The 21,400-nt window shown below is 51.6% G+C and overlaps 3 protein-coding genes across 4 annotated transcripts in view; 1 reads left to right on the top strand and 2 right to left on the bottom strand.

Moving 5' to 3' along the window:
- Nucleotides 1-21,400, top strand: part of GIMAP8 (GTPase, IMAP family member 8) — a 641,187-nt gene that overhangs the window by 418,116 nt on the left and 201,671 nt on the right. The window lies entirely within an intron of this gene.
- On the bottom strand, nt 1,173-11,282 carry LOC119565459 (zinc finger protein OZF). Of its 2 annotated transcripts, none has more exons than XM_037891463.2 (2): nt 10,899-11,282; nt 1,173-5,314 (listed from the first exon to the last, which is right to left on the bottom strand). In XM_037891463.2, the coding sequence occupies exon 2, from the start codon at nt 4,464-4,466 to the stop codon at nt 3,453-3,455; it is 1,014 nt and encodes a 337-aa protein (XP_037747391.1). In that variant the 5' UTR covers nt 4,467-5,314; nt 10,899-11,282; the 3' UTR covers nt 1,173-3,452. The 2 variants fall into 2 exon arrangements, with proteins under 2 accessions (XP_037747391.1, XP_043397779.1); XM_043541844.1 differs by having other exon boundaries at nt 1,563-5,314; nt 10,916-11,269.
- On the bottom strand, nt 16,560-19,861 carry LOC102942268 (gastrula zinc finger protein XlCGF49.1). The gene has a single exon (XM_007069449.4). The coding sequence runs from the start codon at nt 19,529-19,531 to the stop codon at nt 18,794-18,796; it is 738 nt and encodes a 245-aa protein (XP_007069511.3). The 5' UTR covers nt 19,532-19,861; the 3' UTR covers nt 16,560-18,793.

Raw genomic sequence — 21,400 nt, 5'->3', positions numbered from 1 at the left:
CGGCCTGGGGGCAGGGGACCAACCCAAGAGCCCCAGCCCCTGGCATCCACATGGCTGCTAGAACAAGGAACTATATAAAACAAAGCAAAAAAACCAACAACCCCAAACCAACCCCAACAAAACCGAGAATTTTCTTCTAACCACTTAACTATCTAGAAAGAAATTCTCCAGCCTCAGCTCACAGGTAAGGAGAACTGTGCAGTATCCAGGCTAGCAGGTTCATGCACCACTACCCCCTAGTGTGTGTCTGGAGCCAGGGAGGGTGGAAAGCCTCACGTCTACTGTCTTCTCAGGGCCATCCCTGTGGTCTTGGGTTTGAGGAGCCCACCGCTGCAGGAGTGCAGCTGAGTTGGTTGTGGTGGCGTCTATGGACATGTGGCCATGGACCGTTATGCCGTACCCGAGAACTTCCCAGCCCATTTAAAAATTGTAACATGAAGTCTTCAAGGACCAATAGGAAATGCTCTGATAACTGATGATCTGGTCACTTTGGGAATTTTCTTCTCATTTGATTTTTGAAAACCGGTGCTAACAATTGCATGCAGGACACAACTTTTTGCCACCACATCACGTGTCTAATTTGTTGATCACCGTCAGACCTGGGTCCATTCCAGCCATTTCTGCTTCCCAGGTGTCTCCTTCCCCACTGTGTACGTGAGATTCTGGTTACTTTCCTTGACATGTACTAACTGCTTTTTTCCAAGTTGATCTTAATTTAGTTATTTCCTGCCCAGGTCTCTAATCCCACTAGGACCCTTGGGATTATTGATGTTAGCAAGTCCTTCCTTTGGTATCATGTACAGATTTCATTGGTGTGCTGGTCACCTCCTCTTTCAGATCACTGATTGAGATGTTAACTAAAACAGGACCTCTCACCAGTTCCTGTAAACCCTGTGAGACACCTCCCTATAACTGGTTACATGGCCATTTCTGATTACTCTTTGTGAAAATACCCCAGTGATGGGAACCATAATAAGAACATAGATAGGTTAGACTGACTGGTCTTCCAGCCGGTTTTCAATCCACACCAATCTGAATGAACTTTTGAAAGAAAATTTTGTGAGTCACAGAATCAAGTGTTTGACTAAAATCCAAATATATTTCACATTTCTGATTTATTGCAGTCACTTCACCCACTAATTCACCGTTCTGCCAAAATGCCAGATGTGTTTATGCAGGAAATTTTATTCTTTTCACAGAGAATCTCCGAATACATCTCATCTTTTCTATATTCGTCTTACAGACCATCAGCACCTCTTAGGGTTAGTTATAGACAACCAATCTGTGTCTTGTGCAACACCAAATACATTCTCTGTGCCTAAGATATTCCTCATAATAATTAACCCAAGCTCATTATTGCTCATGGTTCTGTTCCTTGTGGCCGATCAGTGATTTTTTTTCCGTAATATATGTTTTACTGTTTTTACTAGGGCTGTGAGTTACAGACCTTAATTGCCAGGATCACTCTCCTTTCCACATTAGAAAATCAATACCACATTTAAAGAGAATTCTGTGCTCCATCTTTCTGCGGAACAATGGGTCGAGTAGCTTCCATCTCAACACAATTAAATGGTAAGGAACGGACATCAGCAACTCTTAGGGCTGATTTTAATGTTTGTGCGTTAAGGACCATATAGTAGACAGGAACTCGAAACTGTAAAATCAATGAGGCGAAGCCTTTCCTTTATACCTGTCCGTAAACTGCTCAGCACCTGCTGCCATTATGCAAATAATAAATAATAGAAATACATTCTAAGAAAGCCGGCATTCACAGCCTGAGTGTGCGTCATACAAATGGCACAGTTACAGCTCATTCATCTCCCAGGTCACCTTTCAAACCTTCTTTTTCTTGGGCATTTGTCTGGTGTGATGTTTCCCAGCACCCAATTTCATCGCCCGATGTCCCAACAAGTAAAGGACTTGTTAGGAATTGCCCATGCATTGGCAGGACACAGAATGGAAACCCTTGTGTCCTCACCCACAAGACTTCTACTTCACAGCATGGCACTCTCTGCTTCCATTTGCTCTGGTTGGACTTAAATCTGGAAGAATGAACATCTTAGCATGTGCTTCGAGCTAAGCTTTCTGCTGCCCAGTGGCTGCCAGAACTTGGTCCCATCCCTCGTGTCCAGCAAGGTCATTGATAAATGGCCCACCAAGACCTGCACCTCCAGCAAGTGGTGCATATACGTGGTATTTCTCTACATGCAAAGGGTGATCTTTGGTAGCTAAATTCAGCAAGTCCCCTTCAAACTCCTCCATGAAATAGGCGGGACTGGGTGCTTCCTTCCCCACTGTAATACCAGCATCCACTCATGATGAGCGAGAATCTGGATCACAGGGCTCTTCTCCAGGAGCCAATCATACATTAACAACATTGTGTTATTGGAGGAATCTCTTTGCTAGTTGTGGCTGGTGGGTTTTTGTATGGTGTATTTTGTGCGTTTGGGTTTGTTGCCCGTCTCAAACTGCCTGTCCCTTGAGGGCATTAGCTTTTTAAATTTAAGACTTCAAGTATACCCAGTAGGGAGGTTAGTGATGCTTGTCATGGGTCCATCCTTGCCAGGATCCCCCAGAAGTTCTTTCACCAACTGTCCTTTTCTGAAGATGCTTCTGTTCTGTTTGCTGCCAGGGGATCCAGCCTTTCCCGCTCAGCTAAACACAGGGAAAGTTATAGCTTAAAGGTCTTCTCTGCCCCAGCTCTAGCTTTGTTTACACCATCAGCATCAATGTCAAGACAGATGTTTCTTGTGTGAGATAAGTGCCTTAGAAATGGAATCACTTTCCTTTAAAGTGTGCACTTTCTACTCCAAATGCATTGTGCGCAGACAGCAAACATAAAGGGCTCGACTGCAAATTCTCCATGGACTTCAACGGGAGCAGGACTGGCTCTGCGAAGCATTCTCTGTGTTTTGAACCAATTTCTTTGGCCCTGCCTGCCCGAGAGGGACAACATTTTAGACAGAGCTCTTCTGAAATAAAATTATTCCAGGAAGGCATGAACACAACTTCCAAATGGATCCCCAGCCCGCTATGGGCTGTGTGAAAAACTGGTTGACCTACACGGCTTCCTAGACTAGGATTCTGCCTCTTTTAATTAATTGATGTTTACAAGTACCTGCAAGTCTAGGACACCACGTAAATGCTGCATGATGCCTATCACTGTTCCTAGTTGGCTAGTAAAATGGTTTATGGCAAGTTCTACCCAGTCTACACAACTGAGACCCAATCCAGTGTTCACTGAAGTCAACAGAAAGATTCCCGTTGATTGGATCAGGTCCTTAGAGAGACCGGGAAGGCCCAGACGTCCTGATGCCTTTCTGGGAAGCATTCTGTTTCAGAATGGCTCTGGCTAATGCCCTATACCTGGGGCGTAGCCGGGGCCTTTAACTGGTGTATGGATATGGGCTCTCGTGTGGATCCTTGGCATGCTCTGAGATACGTTGCCTCTGTTACCCGTATTCAGTGCGCGCTGGCTGGCTCTGCCTGGTGTGGATTCTCTCGTGGGCGGTGAGATGCGCCCACTGGCTGTAGCTCTCTCCACATTCGGCGCATATGTAGAGGCTCCCGGCTTTGTGGCCCCGCTGGTGGCTCACCAGGTGGTTCCTCTGCTTGAAGCGCTCCCCACACTCCCCGCAGGTGTGGGAGGTCTCCCCGCTGTGGGTTCGCTGGTGTACCTTCAGGCTGTACTTCTGGGTGTAGCTGTTCCCGCACTCCCCGCAGGTGTAGGGCGTCTCCCCGCTGTGGGTCCGCTGGTGCTTGTTGAGGTTCTTCCTCTCGGTGAAGCTCCTCCCGCACAGGGGGCACTGGAAGGGCCGCTCCCCGGTGTGCAGGCGCTGGTGGACGCGGAGCCCCTGCTTGGCACTGAAGCTCTTCTGGCACTGGGCGCACTGGAAGGGCCGCTCCTGGGTGTGGGTGCGCTGGTGGGTGGCCAGGAAGCGCTGCTCCCGGAAGCACTTCCCGCACTCGGGGCATCGGTGCGGCTTCTCCTCCAGGTGGCTCCTCTCGTGCGACACCAGGTTGCCCTTCTGCCGGAAGCTCTTCCCGCACTCGCTGCAGGTGAAGGGCTTCTCCCCCGTGTGGATGCTCTCGTGTTTCTTGAGCGCCTGCTTCTCCACAAAGCTGCGGCCGCACTGGGCGCAGGCGTGCGGCTTGGCGCCGGTGTGCACCGCCTGGTGCTGCAGGAGGCTATGCCGCCACCGGAAGCTCTTCTCGCACGCGGGGCAGGCGTGCAGCTTGCCGCCCGTGTGGATCTGCTGGTGCTTGATCAGGCTGGTGCTCCAGGTGAAGCTTTTCCCGCAGTGAGCGCATTTGTGCGGCCTCTCGCCTGTGTGGATTCGCCGGTGCTCTCGGAGGATCTTCTCCTGGCCAAAGCCTTTCCCACACTCGCTGCATTTATAGGGCTTCTCATCCCCACAGAGAACCTGGGCAGCTTGGAACATGATGTCGCCGTTCGTGGCCCACATACAGGGTATTATCTACCAGAGCTGGCTGAACGATGGGTCATTGCGATCGGCCTGTGCTGGGGATTCAGCCCTTTCTCCTGGGCCTGAGCATCTTTGCAATGTGCATGTGTTCACCAGCGGGTTTGTGCTAATAAATCTCAGTCTATGGGTTGTCCACAGGTTATTTACTATTCATTATTCGTGGGGGGTTGACTGATCACCTCGGTCCCATGGGCTTGTTTCTGCTCCCTGACTGGATGGCTGAAACGTTTAAACTAAAAAAATAATGAATAGTAAATAATGAAAAATGTGTTTCCCAGGATGAAGGTTTGGACAGGTAATCACTGGAGTTAAAATTCATGAAACTCTGGCGGTGCGCAGACATTTTCACAAATGCCCGATGGCTATTCAAATACTGGTGAATAGCAAAGAATGTGACTGCAGGAATAACATGGAACCAAATTAATAGCTTCCAGTCTCCAAAATATGTTTCGTATCATTCAACCAGCTCTGTTAATTCTGTGAAGATTCCATGAGTTTTTCCCCCAAACGGATATGTTTTTTTTCTGTGGTGACTAATGGGTGTGATTATTGTATGTGTACCATATCTGTGTGCACGGCACTGGGAATCTTAAAAACGCTGCTGAGTTTGTTGAAACTTCTTTCACCAGCAGTGAATGTATCTGGCTTGTTTTCTGCTGGCTTCCTCTTCTTTCTCAGTCTCCTCCAGCTGTTTCAGCTTCTCTCATTATCACTGCTCCAGAAACCAGCTCTTTGTGTCTTTCTCTCGGAAACTCCCGTTCCTCCAGTTGCTTTATATTTTTATGGTGTTTCTCTTCTCTAGTTTCCACTCGTGGACCTTTTACCCACTGTAATGAAAATGGAAAAAGCAAATTATTTTGTTGCTAGCAATGGTGCTATCGTCAAATGCAAAAATAATCCAGAAAACTCTTATTTATAGGGGGGTCTCCAAAATTTTTGATTCTTCACTGTTGTTGCTACATTGAAAGTGCTGCCTCTCGGGTGTAATGTTTGAGAGTCCGCGGTAATTTGGACCAATGGGTCTAGAGATTTCCCTTGTCTCATATTTCAGACACCTCTCACTGTCACCTCTTCAATTAACCGACCAAACCTCTTAAAGCAAAAGCAGTGGCTTCCTACAGTGTACACACGTGTTTATAGCTTGGAACACGCATGCTCATGGTAAGTTCACTTTTAGCCCATTACATGCTGTGGCATTAAAAGCCATGGCAGAGCCAGGGGTGAGCTGGAGCCGGTTCGCACCGGTTCGCGTGAACTGGTTGTTAAATTTTGAAGCCGTTTTAGAACCGGTTGTTAACCTGCTTCCCTGCAGGGGGCGCTGAGGCTTTGCTGGGCTCCGGCTGGGAAATAATGTAATTCCTCCTCTGGCCACCGGGGGCGCTGCGCTGCGGGAGCCACGTGGGCTGCCCCCCGGCCCTGGGCACGAGCCCTGGTGCTGCTGCTGCTCCCCTGGCCCTGGGGCTCCCGCTGCTGCCTGGGGGGTCCCCGGCTGCTCTGCTGGGCCGGGGCTGCATCCTGCTGCTCTCCCCGCGAGCCCCCACCACCCTGCCCGCAGCTGGCCCCCGCCCTGCCTGCAGCCACCCCTGCACCCCCTGCCTGCAGCCAGCCCCTGCCGCACACACCCCCTGCCCTGCCCGCAGCCGGCCCCTGCCCTGCCTCCAGCCACCCCCTGCCCTGCCTCCAGCCACCCCCACACCCCCTGCCTGCAGCCAGCCCCTGCCCTGCCTCCAGCCAGCACCTGCCCTGCCTGCAGCCACCCCCGCACCCCCTGCCTGCAGCCAGTCCCCGTCTCCAGCCACCCCCTGCCGCACCCCCTGCCCTGTATGCAGCCAGCCCCTGCCGCACGCACCCCCTGCCCTGCCCGCAGCCAGCCCATCTCCAGCCACCCCTGCACCCCCCGCCCTGCCGCAGCCAGCCCCTGCCCTGCCTCCAGCCACCCCCTGCCCTGCCTCCAGTCACCCCCACACCCCCTGCCTGCAGCCAGCCCCTGCCCTGCCTCCAGCCAGCACCTGCCCTGCCTGCAGCCACCCCCGCACCCCCTGCCTCCAGCCAGTCCCCGTCTCCAGCCACCCCCTGCCTTGCCTTCAGCCACCCCCTGCCGCACCCCCTGCCCTGTATGCAGCCAGCCCCTGCCGCACGCACCCCCTGCCCTGCCCGCAGCCAGCCCGTCTCCAGCCACCCCTGCACCCCCTGCCCTGCCGCAGCCAGCCCCTGCCCTGCCTCCAGTCACCCCCTGCCCTGCCTCCAGCCAGCCCCTGCCGCACCCCCTGCCTGCAGCCAGCCCCTGCCTCCAGCCACCCCCACACCCCCTGCCTGCAGCCAGCCCCCGTCTCCAGCCACCCCCACACCCCCTGCCTGCAGCCAGCCCCTGCCGCACCCCCTGCCCTGCCTGCAGCCAGCCCCTGCTGCACCCCTGGTCCCCCTGCCTGCACCAGCCCCTGTCTCCAGCCACCCCCGCACCCCCTGCTCTGCCTGCAGCCAGCCCCTGCCGCACACCCAGCCCCCCTGCCCACACCAGCTCCTGTCTCCAGCCACCCCTGCACCTCCTGCCCGCAGCCAGCCCCAGCCGCACCCCCTGCCCTGCCCACAGCAAGCCCCTGCCGCACCCCCTGCCCTGCCCGCAGCCAGCCCCTGCCTCCAGCCACCACCGCACCCCTGCCCGCAGCCAGCCCCTGCCACACCCCCTGCCCCACCTGCACCAGCCCCTGCCGCACCCCCTGCCCTGTCCGCAGCCAGGCCCTGCCGCACCCCCTGCCCTGCCCGCAGCTAACCCCTGCCTCCAGCCACCCCCGCACCCCTGCCCGCAGCCAGCCTCTGCCGCACCCCCTACCCTGCCCGCACCAGCCCCGCTGCACCCCCTGCCCTGCCCACAGCCAGCCCCTGTCTCCAGCCAGCCCTGCACCCCCCTACCCTGCCTGCAGCCAGCCCCTAGCTCCAGTCAGCCCCTGCCCTGTCACCAGCCAGCCCTGCACCCCCTTGCCTGCAGCCAACCCCGCACCCTCCTGTCTCCAGCCAGCTCCGCACCCCCTGCCCTGCCCGCAGCCAGCCCTGCCCCCCCTGCCTCCAGTTAGCCCTGCCCCAATCCCCTGTCTGCAGCTGGCTCCACGTCCACTGGTGCCCTGCAGTTCCCAGGGCAGTAACCCTGCACACCTGCTTCAGTGAGGGGGGCAGGGAGCAGCTGGGACCCACACATGTGCACACCCTAGGGTGACCAGACAGCAAGTGTGAAAAATCAGGACGGGGGTGGGGGATAATAGGAGCCTATATAAGAAAAAGACCCCAAAACCGGGACTGTCCCTATAAAATCGGGACATCTGGTCACCCTAGCACACCCCCAGGGCGTGGCGGGGCCCCACACATGTGAAACAAGCTCATTTCTACGTCAGGCCCATCTTTTTAAAAAGGAACTTTCGGCAGGGTTAACACACACCCGTATTTCCCCGGACAGGTCAGGCCTTTTGGTTCTTAAATTGCCGTCCGGGAGGAATTTTTAAATTTTAAAAATTCCTCCCGGGAAAATACAGACGTATGGTATCCCTGTTGGTACAAAAAATACATACTGGGGCACATCCCTTAAATCAGAACTTTTTATAGGGAACTGGTTGTTAAGATTTTGGCAGCTCATCACTGGGCAGAGCCCAAAAAGCATCACACTACGGTTAGGCTAAAAATTTCTTGTTTAGTATTTCCCAAGACGAGGAGACCTTGACATCCCTGATCTTTCCCTCAAACGCCCGCTGCATCTTGGAGAACACAAATGCCAGGCAGCGCTGGCACCAGGAGCTAAGGTTGCCAACCCTCCTGGATTGACCAGGAGTCCACCGGAATCGGCCTCAATCTCCCGGCGGCTATTGAAAGCTATCCGGGAGATTTTAATAGGCCAACAGTCCTGTGGGCGGCGCAGCGGGGCTAAGGCAGGCTCCCTACTCGCCCTGGCCCCGTGCGGCTCCTGGAAGTGGCCGGCATGTCCAGCTCCTAGGTGCAGGGGTGGCCAGGGGGTCTCTGTGTGGTGTCCCCGGCCCGAGCGCAGACTCCATAGCTCCCTTTGGCCAGGAACTTCAGCCAAGGGGAGCTGCAGGGGCAGTGCGCAGAGCCACCTGGTTGCCTCTGAGCCTAGGAGCCAGATATGCTGGCCACTTCCGGGAGCTGCCCTAGGTAAGCGCTGCCCGGCTGGAGCCTGCACCCTTCATCCTCTCCTGCACCCCAATCCCCAGCCCTGAGCCCCCTGCTGACCCCAAATCCCTCCCAGAGCTCACACCCCTCACCCCCTCCTGCACCCCAGACCTCAGCTCCCTCCTGCACCCAAACTCCCTCACAGAGCCTGCACCCCCCTCCTGCACCCCAACTTCTTGCCCCAGCCCTGAGCCCCTCCCACACTCCAAACCCCTCAGCCCCAGCCCAGAGCCCGCACCCCAACTCCCTGCTCCAGCCTGGTGAAAGTGAGTGAGGGTGGGGGAGAGCGAGCGACGGAGCGGGGGATGGACTGAGCGGGGGGTGGGGCCTCAGAGAAGGGACGGAGCAGGGGCATGGCCTTGGGGGAGGGGTGGGGCAGGGGCAGGGGCAGGGGCAGGGCAAGGGTGTTTGGGTTTGTGTGATTAGACTGTTGGCCCCTTGTGTTGTATACAGATGTTTGTCAGTGATGTTTCCATTGCCTGGAGTAGCAAACAACCTATATAGGTAGCAAAATTCTGTGTGCTCAGGTGTGTGGGATAAAAGCCAGCTGCTTAGATACACGACTGCTTGTGAAAGGCGCCCGCCTGACATCTCCAGAGACTGAAACCCTGGGTTCATCCAGTGACGGGTGCAGCAGCGGGCTCCGCTTCCCACGGGGGCCAGCCCATGTGCCTTAGCTATGAACGGCAGGGGACTCGCCGTGATCTATTCCAGCGGTTCTCAACCAGGGAGACGTGTACCCCCGGCGGGACGCAGAGGTCTTCCAGGGGCCACGTCAGCTCATCTAGACATTTGCCTGGTTTTATAGCAGGTTACATAGAAAGCACGAGCGAAGTCAGTACAAACTAAAACGTCATACAGGCAATGACTGGTTTATACTGCTCTGTACACTATACACTGAAATGTAAGGACCGTAGTATATTGCAATTGATGTATTTGATAATTGTATGGTAAAAATGAGAACGTCAGCAACGTTTCAGTAACAGCGTGGCTGTGGCACTTCCGTATTTTTATGTCTGATTTTGTGAGCATGTCATTTTCAAGTGAGGTGAAACTTGGGGGTACGCCAGACAAATCAGACTCCTGCAAGGGACACAGTAGTGTGGAAAGTCTACAGCGGCTCTGTTGTGATGGGTGTGACGAAGCGGGACTGTTCTTAATGTTTCCTCTGAATATTGTAGGGGTGCCTCAGTTTCCCCTATGCAGTTCTTAAGTCTTTAGGTGGTGGGGTAAGGGTGTATGATCATTGCAGAGCCCTAGAGGGCAGGGATGTGCAGGGGTCTGGACACAGAGAATGGCCGACACCCTGTTTCCTGGCAACTAATGGCCTGGGCCCTTCCTCCCTGCAAAGTGAGAGCTAAAGGGTTGGAGAACAAAGGAATCAGGTACCCTCCTGGCCCGGGAAAGGGACAAAGCCCAGAGGAGGAGGGGCTGGAAGGAGTTTCAGTTTGGGGCTGGCTGGGACATGGACTGAAGTGCAGACGGGGTTGTCTGGCTCACTGGCCCCTAAAATGGACCCAGCTGAGGGTTCCGGTTCTCTGCACCTACAAGCTCTGTGTTAGACCATGTCCCTGTCGTCTAATAAACCTCTGTGTTACTGGCTGGCTGAGAGTCCCGTCTGACTGCGGAGTTGGGGGGCAGGACCCTCTGGCTTCCCCAGGACCCCGCCTGGGCGGACTCGCTGGGGGAAGCGCACGGAGGGGCAGAGGATGCTGAATGCTCCGAGGTCAGACCCAGGAAGGTGGAGCCGGGTGAGCTGTGTGTCCTGCAGACAGGCTGCTCCCAGAGAGGAGACTGCCCCAGAGTCCTGACTGGCTTCATGGGGAGCAGTTCCAGAGCATCGCCCGGGGACTCTGTGACAGTGGGCCAGTTGTGATGGTAGGCTTGGGGAGGAGAACCCCATCGCCATCCTGTAGGAACTGCACTGGGATCCCCAGAATGTATAACAGCTAGTCCGGCAAACAGCCTCAGATGGCAGCAACCTTCAGTCACCGCCACCTTGGTCTGGATTTGACTAGCAACCTAGAGCTAAAACATGTCTACAGCCCAGTTACCCATCCCTGCACCACCCAGTGCCCGTTGAAAGCTCTCCTGGAATGCAGCTGTTCCCTTAAAGGCAGGTTACACGTGGAAGAGATTTTAAATTTCTGAGCAGCTCAGTTCCCTAGACAGAGCTCGTTGTTCAGTCCTCTGTGTCATCATGGTCCAGGTGCAAACACAAGAAAGTCAGTGTCCTACCTGAGCTGAAATCTCACCAGGTGTTTTCCTGTCCGGTTCCCTGATGACGCTGTGATTATAACCGCTGTGAGTTCCCAGACCTCTCCTCTCTTCAGGGTTAGGAGAGCCTGTTTCCACTCCTGCCTCTTGCAGTGTCTGACTGTCCTAAGGGCTACAGTGAGTGCAAGGGTAGAACAAAGGGACCCAGCGAGCGGGAGGGATGTTGGGGCCTGGGGGAGGGGAAGGCTGGGAGATAAGGGAAGGCAGATCTATGGAAGGGATATTCCCAGAGTGAGCCCATTCAGACCATCCTTAGCGCGGCGCCAGATGCTCTGAGCTCCATCCCTCGATATGCAGTCGGGGCTGGCTTGCACAGCACCACTTCCTGGGGGGAATTGCTGTAGTTTCCTGTTCTTTCTCTTGATCGCTGATGTAAAAAATAAACTACATTTCCCAGCAGCCCTGAGGTGGGAACTAGGTGCGGAGATCTGGGGCAGCTGCTGTGGCCTATGTCAGCTTCTGGTCCACGCCAAGTGCCCGCTCAGGGCTGAGCAGGATGCTCGGGGGTACCAGCCTGTGGCTTAGTTCAGCACACGTCACACGAGGGGGCACAACTCTAAAGGACATGCAGAGATCAGTTTAATATAAGAGCGGAGCATCAGGACTATTTCAGAGCTGGGGCAGCCTGCTTCAGATCGAGTGTTGTTCCGGAAATGTTGAAACAACCTTATCAAAGCACTTTGTTTCCACCGTATTCAAATATCATATCATAATGTAATATAATGAATAATATACTTTATATGATTGAGACAAAGCGCTAGGACTCAATCAAAACAAAATGTTTGGATACTGTTTAATTGAAATGTTTGATGAAATCAATATGCTCGTTTAGTTGAATCAACAGTTTCGAACTGACAGTTGTCCAGCTGGAAAATTTCAGACCAGTTCTAGTTTGTATGTTGTTTTCCCCCATTAGTCAGTATACGTTTATGGCTTTTTTTCCTGCGTGACTGGCCTTTTGTGTTTTGATTTCATTTCGGATTGAAGATTTTCCCACACTCAGAGCTCTTGAATGGTTTCTCTTCCATTTGGATAACCCACGGAGTGAGGAATATGATTGCGTCTTCAGTTCTGCAGTATATTTATGTTGTTCTTCTCTGGTCTGGTCTCTCTGCCTAGAATTATGAAGCTTTTGGCTCTTTGTCCTGGATTCTTTGCTGAAATCGATTTATCTGGTTTGATATTTGATGTGATTCCTCTTATTTTTCACTTTGCATTGGCTCTCCTACGACAGCTCTGCGAACCTCTCTCATATCTATTTCAGACTGTATCTTCTTTCAGTTGTTCTCTCAAGTTTTATGCTGATTTTTGTTTTGTTTTCCATTCAACACGGCATCATCTGCTGTACTAAAAAGAAAAGATCATTAGTAAGAAACAAGCTCTCTCTCCTAACAAATAATTGGATTAATAATAGGTCCCCAAGAGTCCATTCTGCCTGAGTTAGTTAGTATCAACCCATGCAGTATGGTGAATAGGTTATGACTCAGCATTAATACACAACAAGGTGCATTTTATTGGTCTTTTAAGACAGTACTTGGCTCAGGTACATGGCGTTTGAATGCCTGTAACCAGCTGTGTTGTGCATTAACAGGCCGATACAGCAACCCTCATGGAGTGGCAGCTACTACAAACATTGTTAATTTAAAAAAATCTATTTACGTATGACACTTTCTCTCTACTAAAGCGGCAGAGAGTCCTGTGGCACCTGACAGACAAACAGACGTACTGGAGCAGGAGCTCTCGTGGGTGAATGCCCCCTTCGTCGGCGGCATGGCATGTATTCACCCACGGAAGCTCCTGCTCCAAGATGTCTGTTAGTCTATCAGGTGCCACAGGAATCTCTGCCGCTTTTACAGATCCAGACTAACGCGGCCGCCCCTCTGATACTTTCTCTCTCCTGTTTTTGAGCTTGTGAACTCTGGCCCTGCTGGTTTTCCAGGTTTGTTGAATCAGGAGCTTTCTGTGCTCTTGATTTTACCTTTCTAACAGAGGAACTATTCTGAAAACAACTGTCTCAGAGCTGCTGCTGACGCACAGACTCTGAAGGGCTGGTCAAAGTAGCTTTCCCCATCCCAGCCCACCACAGTGGCTTTGTCTAACCTCATAAATAACCCCAATTCAGCCACCGGCATCGCTGTAAAGATGCTGGCCCCTAAGCATGTACAGGGAGATACAAGGATTTACACCATTTGAACTAATGAGGATTTTACCCCTATTTTGAAACAAAGTCCAATGGGCCCACTCCCATAATTAAAGTTTCTCTGGCTTGGAGCGAAAGGGACAAGGATTGCCCGAGGTTCAGGGGCTGGGATTCAAACACATGCCGCCCGCCCAGCAAATGAGCCAAAACTCCACTCCCAGGCACATTGGTGTAAGCCTGGAGTCACACTGGTGCCGTGAGTGGGGTTACTCTGGATTTATACCGCTATCACAGAGAGCAGAGCTGGGCCCAGTGTGCCCAATTCCCACAGTTGCAAAATCTGGTGCAGCCCCACGTGTGACCCCGGGGACCGATCGTCACTGATTCCAAGTCAGGGTACCCCCGAGCAGGGGGAGCATGTGTGGGAGAGGCAGGAACTGGAGGGGAGCCAGGGGTGTTTGGGGAGCCAATAGGGAGGAGGTACTGAGGGGAGCCAGGGGCTGCTGAGGTGTGGGGAGCGTGGAAGAGGGATGAGCAGTTGTGGGCCAGCAAGGGGCAGTGTGACTGTGAGGAGTTAGAAGGGGCATCTGGGGACCCCAGCAGGAGCGTGGAGTATCGGAGCTGGTTGGCACAGGGCTGTATCAGACCTCTCCGGCTGTTAGAGTCATAGGGGCTCGCAGCACTGGCCTGGTTAGAGGTGCCCCCGGGGCACTGCCAGGCAGCCGGGCTGGTGTCACAGCAATCCCAGGGGGTGATGGTTACAGCTTGTTGGTGGTGGGGGGAGGAGAGATGAGCCTGGAGGTTTCCAGGGCAGTGGCAGAGCCAGGGGCAGCCTGGCAATGGCTGTGTGTGTTGGGAGGGAGAGGCAGTGTCTTAGGGGCCAGTGGGAACCAGGCATCTGTTGAGGGAACGGGGGATCTGGGGCAGCCTCCCTCATTCTTAAACCGTGATTTGAGGACTTCAATAGCTCAGACATAGGTTAGGGGTTTGTTACAGGAGTGGGTGGGTGAGATTCTGTGGCCTGCGTTGTGCAGGGGGTCAGACTAGACGATCATAACGGTCTCTTCTGACCTTAAAGTCTATGAGTCTGCCCCTGCCCCATTTTCTCCCCCTTCTCCAGCCCTCTTCTCTTCCCTCCCTTGATCCCCAGGTCCCCCACTGCTTATCATCTTCCACTACCATTGCTACACCTCCTCCCCAAGGGCCTGCGAGCGGGGTGTCAGAGAACGCCGAGAGGCAACGAGACCAATCCAGTGCCAGGTGCCCCAGAGCAGGAACTGCAGCTGCTGCCCACAGCCCGGCTGAGTGTGCGAGGGTCCCGCCAGGCTGCGGCTGACATGACACGGTGCCCAGCGCACGAGTATCACAGAAGGGGCCTGACCCTTGGCAGCCCCGGGTTCCAATCTCGCTCCCACCAGTATTTCAGTGTCAGCCCGTCAGTGCAGTTAATCCAGAGCAAGGGCCCATCTGAGTTAAAAACACAGACCCGCAGTTTCCCTCCAAAACGAGGAGACGTTGCTGCAGTTAGACAGGATGGGAAACCCCAAGTTGGAGGGAGTTTTATATTTGTATTTGAAAATTAGATAGAAAACAGAGGCGATTTTATATACATACTTAATAATTAGAGAGGAGAGACAAAGCATGAGTGGATTTTATACCGACATTTGAGAATTGGGGAGAACATGGGAAAAATTTGAGGCTTTTAAAATCAAATTTTGATATTTAGTGACAAGGGGCAATATGCAAAGGCAGTTTTAAATAATTCTTCAATAACTGAGAGAGAGGGAACATTTCAGGGGGTTTTATGTCAATATTTGAAAATTGGATGAAAAGTGGCATAATCTGAGGAGATTTTAATCACAGTTCAGTAATCTGATGGAAACTGGTGCAGGTTGAGGAGATTCTGTATCAATATTAAATAATTAGAAAGACCAAATGGGAAATCTAAGGGTATTCAATAAAATTATGAAGAGAAGAAGCAACATCTGAAGCAGTTTTATAGTAGTATAGAATTAAAAGGGTCAAAATCTGAGGAAATTTTCTATCAGTATTTGAGAATTGGATAATGGCAAAAATCTAAAATACCATTTATATTGATATTTGATAATGAGAGAAACAGATCAAAATCTGAGGGGATTTTATGTCCATATTTGATAAAAGCAAACATTTGGAGTGATTTTGTAGCAGTGTTTGATTATCAAAGACGAAAGGGTGGAAATTTGAGGGGATTTTATATCCATATTTGATAAATACATGTGAGGTCATACAGCTAGGAACAAAGAATGCAGGTGTGAGGGGGTACACATGCCCCATGCTGGCTGGAGAGCCTTAACGAGCTGCTGAGGGCCCATTCAGCCCTGCAATAGGTGTTGGACTAGCAGGGGGAAATTACCAGGGGGGGAGCCCAGCTCAGCTGTGAACTGGCTGGGAGGAAGAGCAGACCTCCAGCTCTCGTCTGTGAGCCAGAGAAGTCTGGCTAGGGCCAGGTAGGAGAAGTCTGACTAGCGAGCGCGCCTGCCAGAGCCTCCCCGAGGAGAAGTAGACCTGACGGGAGATGATTGTTTGGTTTGCTACCAGTGACTTTGCTGCGTAACACTGTTGCTGATGGTTCCCTGCTGGAAAGGGGTGACAGCTAACTCAACCCCTTTTGGCTTTTGCACCTGACTGGGGATGCAGCAGTGGGCCACAGCAAGCCATAGCAACAGACTGCGGGCTGTACCCGGGAAAGCGGTGACCCTGAAAAAACATAGGGGTCAGCTGAGCAAACAGCTAACCATCAGCTCCTGGTGCGATGGTGTGGCAAACAAAAGGGCTGTGTGATCCTTGGACAAACAGGGGAGCAGTGAGTAGAAGTAGAGAGGTAATTTTTACCTCTGTGCACAGCATTGGTGAGACCGGTACTGGACTACTGTGTCCAATTTTGGTACTGACATTTTAAAAAGGATGTTCAAAAATTGGAGATGGTGCAGAAAAGAACCATAAAAATGGTTCTCAGGGGCTGGAGAAAATGCCTTCACACAAGAGTGTTAAAGCGCTCAGTCTGTTTAATTTATCACAAAGAAGACAGAGAGCTGACTTGGTTACAGCCTGGAAGTACCCTTCTGGGGAGAAAACACTGGGTACTAGCAGGCTCGGCTCTTTAATCCAGCAGAGAAAGTCATCACAAGAACTAATGGCTGGAAGTGGAAGCCAGACAAATTAAAATGAGAAATGAGACATGCATTTTTAACACTAGAACAAATTACCCAGGGAAGTGGTGGATTTCGCCATTCTTTGATACTTCAAATCAGGATGGTCTGTCTTCCCTGAAAACATGCTTGAGCTCAGTTCAGGAGTAACTGGGTGAAATTCTCTCGCCTACCGTATACAGGGGATCAGACTAGATGACTGAATGGTTCCTATTGCCCTTAAAACTGACTAATCTTTTCTCTGATGCTGGGATTGTTCTACAATAGATATATCTCAATGAGCCCGTTAATAGCCCTTTTGTTTAAATGACTCACCCCAAACTATTGTTCACCCTGTTCTTTGCTGGGACAGTTAAAAATTCATCCCTTTGTTTCTGTTCCCCTTCCCAGGCTCAAATGAGGTTTCTAGTCTCAGAAAGGAAAAAAATATGTTTACAAATTAGCGCCCTGATCCTTCAAACACTTACACAAGTGCTTGGCTTTAACCAGGTGAATCGTCCCACTGACTGCAAAGGGGTGGCTCACGTGCTAAGGGTTAAACATGAGCATGTTCCCAGGATCAGGGCCTAGAATGACAGGAGACGCCACGTCATGTCACAGCTGTGCCCATCATGGACACAGAAGCCCATAAACCCTCTCACTCGCCTCACTCCTGGATGACAAGAATTCCCTGAATGGAACTCGACCAAGCACTTGGCCTGCGGAGCACTGATCCATGTTCCAGTGGGGTGAACTAGGCACATAATATGTTGCTCTCTGCAGAATCTCATTTTAGCAATTTTCGCTCATGTATAGTTGGGAAAGCATAATCCCAACTCTACATATAAAATGATGGGGTCTAAATTAGCTGTTATCACTCAAGAAAGAGATCTTGGAGTCATTGTGGATAGTTCTCTGAAAACATCCACTCAATGTGCAGTGACAGTCAAAAAAGGGAACAGAATGCTGGGAATCATTAAGAAAGGGATAGATAATAGGACAGAAAATATCGTATTGCTTCTATATAAATCCATGGTTCGCCCACATCTTGAATACTGTGTGCAGATGTGGTCGCCCCATCTCAAAAAAGATATATTGGAATTGGAAAAAGTTCAGAAAAGGGCAACAAAAATGATTAGGGGTATGGAACGGATTCCGTATGAGGAGAGATTAATAAGACTGGGACTTTTCAGCTTGGAAAAGAGACGGCTAAGGGGAGATATGATTAAGGTCTATACAATCATGACTGGTGTAGAGAAAGTGGATAAGGAAGTGTTGTTTACAACTTCTCATAACTAGAAGAACTAGAACAAGAACTAGAGGTCATCAAATGAAATTAATAGGCAGCAGGTTTAAAACAAATAGAAGGAAGTATTTCTTCACACAACACATAGTCAGCCTGTGGAACTCCTTGCCAGAGGATGTTGTGAAGGCCAAGACCATAACAGGGTTCAAAAAAGAACTAGATAAATTCCGGCAGGACAGGTCCATCAATGGCTATTAGCCAGGATGGGCAGGGATGGTGTCCCTAGCCTCTGTTTGCCAGAAGCTGGGAATGAGCAACAGGGGATGGATCACTTGATGATTCCCTGTTCTGTTCATTCCCTCTGGGGCACCTGGCACTGGCCACTGTTGGAAGACAGGATACTGGGGTAGATGGACCTTTGGTCTGACCCAGTAGAGCCATTCTTATGTTATGTTATTCCCCTTGCTTTTCCATAAAACACAACACCAGAAGGAATTGAATTCAGTATCTTTGGGGAAAAAACATAAGGCAGAACTTTCCATGGGGAACAGACGGTGTTTTTAAAAGGATGGGCTGGAAAGTCATGCAAATGGAAACATTCTGGGGCAAACCAGGAAACTCCTGAATAAACAAGAAAGGAAAACAGAGGCTGTTAATTGGAAACCTGATCAACAACTGTGTGTAAACCTGATGGTTATTCTGGAGAATAACAAAATGACCATCATGTAACTACATACAATGCAGCAGGTAGCCATCGTGTTTCATGAAATACTTTAACAAAATGATACCCATTCTCTCTGCTAGGAATTCTGCAGGGGCAGAGAGGACTCATTAGTGACACTCTATCCAGCTCCATGTGTCTATTCTAACATCACACTTCTTGCTACTCAGATTTCCACATAATGCACACAGCGCCTCTCCTCCGGAGAGTCATCTGTCCTACTAAGATTAGATTTATTGCTGAAACTGTCTAGTAATTATCACACCTAGAGAATCCCTCTCCTGCGTGGATGATTCTCTGCCGCTTACCATCCTAGTGGCTTCACAATGAAGCTTTCCTGTTCACCTCTGGGTATATTATGATTTATTATTTGTGTTACCAGAGTGCCTACGACCCTCGCTATGGACCAGGGCTCACTGTGGTAGGCACTGTACAAACTCAGAACAAAAGCATATCATCTAAATGGGTAAAGTCTTGATTTTCCTGGTCTTTCCTTAGTCATCTGCTCCACGAAGCTGCACCACGCTCAGTTCTGTTGCTGGTCTCTCATCCATGCGTTCTGAGGCGGTCGGTGCGAAGCCCTCACCGGCACTCGCTGCAGGTCAGCGGGCCCGCCCCGGCGTGGGCCCGCCCGTGGGTGGTGAGGTGCGCCCACTGGCTGTAGCTCTTCCCGCACTCGGTGCATATGTAGAGGCTGCCTGCGGCATGGGTCCGCTGGTGACTCACCAGGTGGTTGTTCTGCCTGAAGGTCTTCCCGCAGTCCTTGCAGCGATAGGGCCTGTCCCCCACGTGGCTCTCTTGGTGCTTCAGCAGGTTGGGCTTCTTCCTGAAGAGCCTGTCGCACTGGGTGCACTTGTAGAGCTTCCCCTCCCGGTGGGTGCGCAGGTGGCTGACGAGGTGGTTCTGCTGCTTGAAGCCCCTCTGGCACTCGGGACACTTGTAGGGCGTCTCGCCGGTGTGCACCCGCTGGTGGGTTTTCAGGTTGTGCTTGTGGCTGAAGCGCGTGCCGCACTCGGGGCAGGCGAACGGCGCCTCCCCCGTGTGCGTCTTCTGGTGCTTCCGCAGGCGCTGCTTCTCGCTGAAGCGCTTCCCGCACTCGGCGCACTGATGGGGAGTCTGGCCGGTGTGGGTCCACTGGTGCTTCCGGAGGTTGTTCTTCTGCCGGAAGCTCTTCCCGCACTCGGCGCACGTGTGCGGTTTCTCTCCGGTGTGGATGCTCTGGTGGGCTTTGAGGATTTTCTTCTGCCGGAAGCGCTTCTCGCACTCGGTGCACTTGTACGGCCTGTCGTCCAGGTCAGGGCTCTGCGGGGCTTTGAGCATCTTCCTTCCCCTCCGGCTTACGGCACAGGAAAGGAATTTCTAGTATTAGTATTTAACACTGATACTGCAATGGCACCTAGGGGCCTTAACCTGGTCAGGGCCCCATTGTGCTAGGTGCTGGACAGACAGATAGGGTTTCTGTCTAGTGGGGGCTGCACGAGGAAGATTCTGCTCTGGGAATCTCTCCCCACATCACATAGTCTCCATAGTCTAATATCAGGAGATGTGCTGGGTCTTCTTTCACCTGGAGTGGATTTCTCTCCTAGGTTCCTCTTTGGTTTCAGATTTCACCAGGTCCTGCAGCTTGTCCCATTCTCACAGCCCTAGAAACCATTCTCATCGTGTCTTTCTGAGGCTGTTCCCTGCAGTTCAATGTATTCTGTATGAAGCTGCTTCTTTTTGTTCGTGGATCCTTCGGGTACTGGGGAAGAAAGATATTCTGGAGGTTACTGTGATGGCAGTACGATTGTCCCAACGTGAAGCATATATTATATTCATAAGCCTGAAAAGATGAGACCTTCCACTGCTGGAGTGAGTGAGAATGAAACTGGAATAATTTGAGCCTAGTTTTGCAATTGTTGCTTGCCCAGAATGAAAGTCAATTGGGGGAGGGGGGCAGTGGGAATGCAATCTCGGGCTTCTTACATCGTGCATTAGCAGTTTCAAATGGTGCTCTGCCAGAAGCACTGCAGGATTGGGCCCATTAGGAAAGCGTGCTGTTACACACCATCAGCGGAGACCCAAATGCGGATCTGACACCACCACAAAGCAGTCTCGGGTGTCAGTGGAGCCCCTCTTTCAGCATGGGGAGAGGTTGCTGCTATTTGGGTTATTTTCTTACAACAAGGGGGGAATTAAGGCCAGAGCTTTATTCTAAATCAATTCACTATAAAGTGAACGATATACTTAATTCTCCACCTGGGCTTTTTCTTGAATAACGGCTTACATCTCCCTGGGGGCAACAGGGGCAGAAAGTGTTGTTCCTCTTGCTAGAAGAATTGAAGCTGTCATTAAATTGGTGTGTCTGAGGGCCAAGCCCCTCAGCAATACAATAAAATAGAATAACTGTCATACAGACACCAAAGGCCAGCTCCGTTGGTGTCAGCCAGCTCCCTTTGCTGGGCAGAAATGTTCAGCAGGAATGTCTCTGGCCCTTGCAAAAATTCTCGGCCCGGTTTTTCCAGTCACTTAGACCCGTTTTACAGCAGTGGGGTCAGTGGGGCTGCTCCTTATTTGCTCTGTGGGAAGTGAGAGGTGAATCAGACCCTCTGAGTGCTAATCCTGGGCCAAACTCGCAGAGGTGCTCAGGACCTGCACTGAATTCAGTGGGTGTTGGGGGTGCTCAGTGCCTCTCCAGAACTGAAGCCATAATAAACTCTGCTCTCAATTCCACGCTTGTAAACCTAGAGTAACTCCATTGACATCAGTGGAGTTACTCCAGATTTACATGGGTGTAAACAAGAGCAGGATTTGACTCATCACTTTGTGTCTTACAGCTTCTAAATTCTCTAAAACCAGCACAGGTCACGGTGTGGTCTCAGCGCCGCGGGTGCGAATTGGGCGATTTCTTTTGAAAGCAGGGCAGGAGATTTACTCCAAGTTTGCACGGCAGAACTGAGCCCACAGTCTGATCCTGACTAGTTATTAGTCATCACATGGGCAGCAGACGCTTAAACAAATTTCTCTTTGCTGCACTGATTTTTAATGCAGAGATTGTACGACATTTGGATGTGGTTAAGCTAGTGATGCTCGGTCCTGCTCTAACAACATCCACAGCAAGACTCCCATTGATCTGAATGAAAGCTGGATTAGCCCCAAGATCACGGTAAGATTCCTACCTGAGCAGAAACCTCTCCAGGCGTTTCCTTG

This window comes from Chelonia mydas, chromosome 2, assembly GCF_015237465.2.
Source record: "Chelonia mydas isolate rCheMyd1 chromosome 2, rCheMyd1.pri.v2, whole genome shotgun sequence".
NCBI classification, from domain to species: domain Eukaryota; kingdom Metazoa; phylum Chordata; order Testudines; family Cheloniidae; genus Chelonia; species Chelonia mydas.
This window is presented reverse-complemented; position numbering and strand designations above follow the sequence as displayed.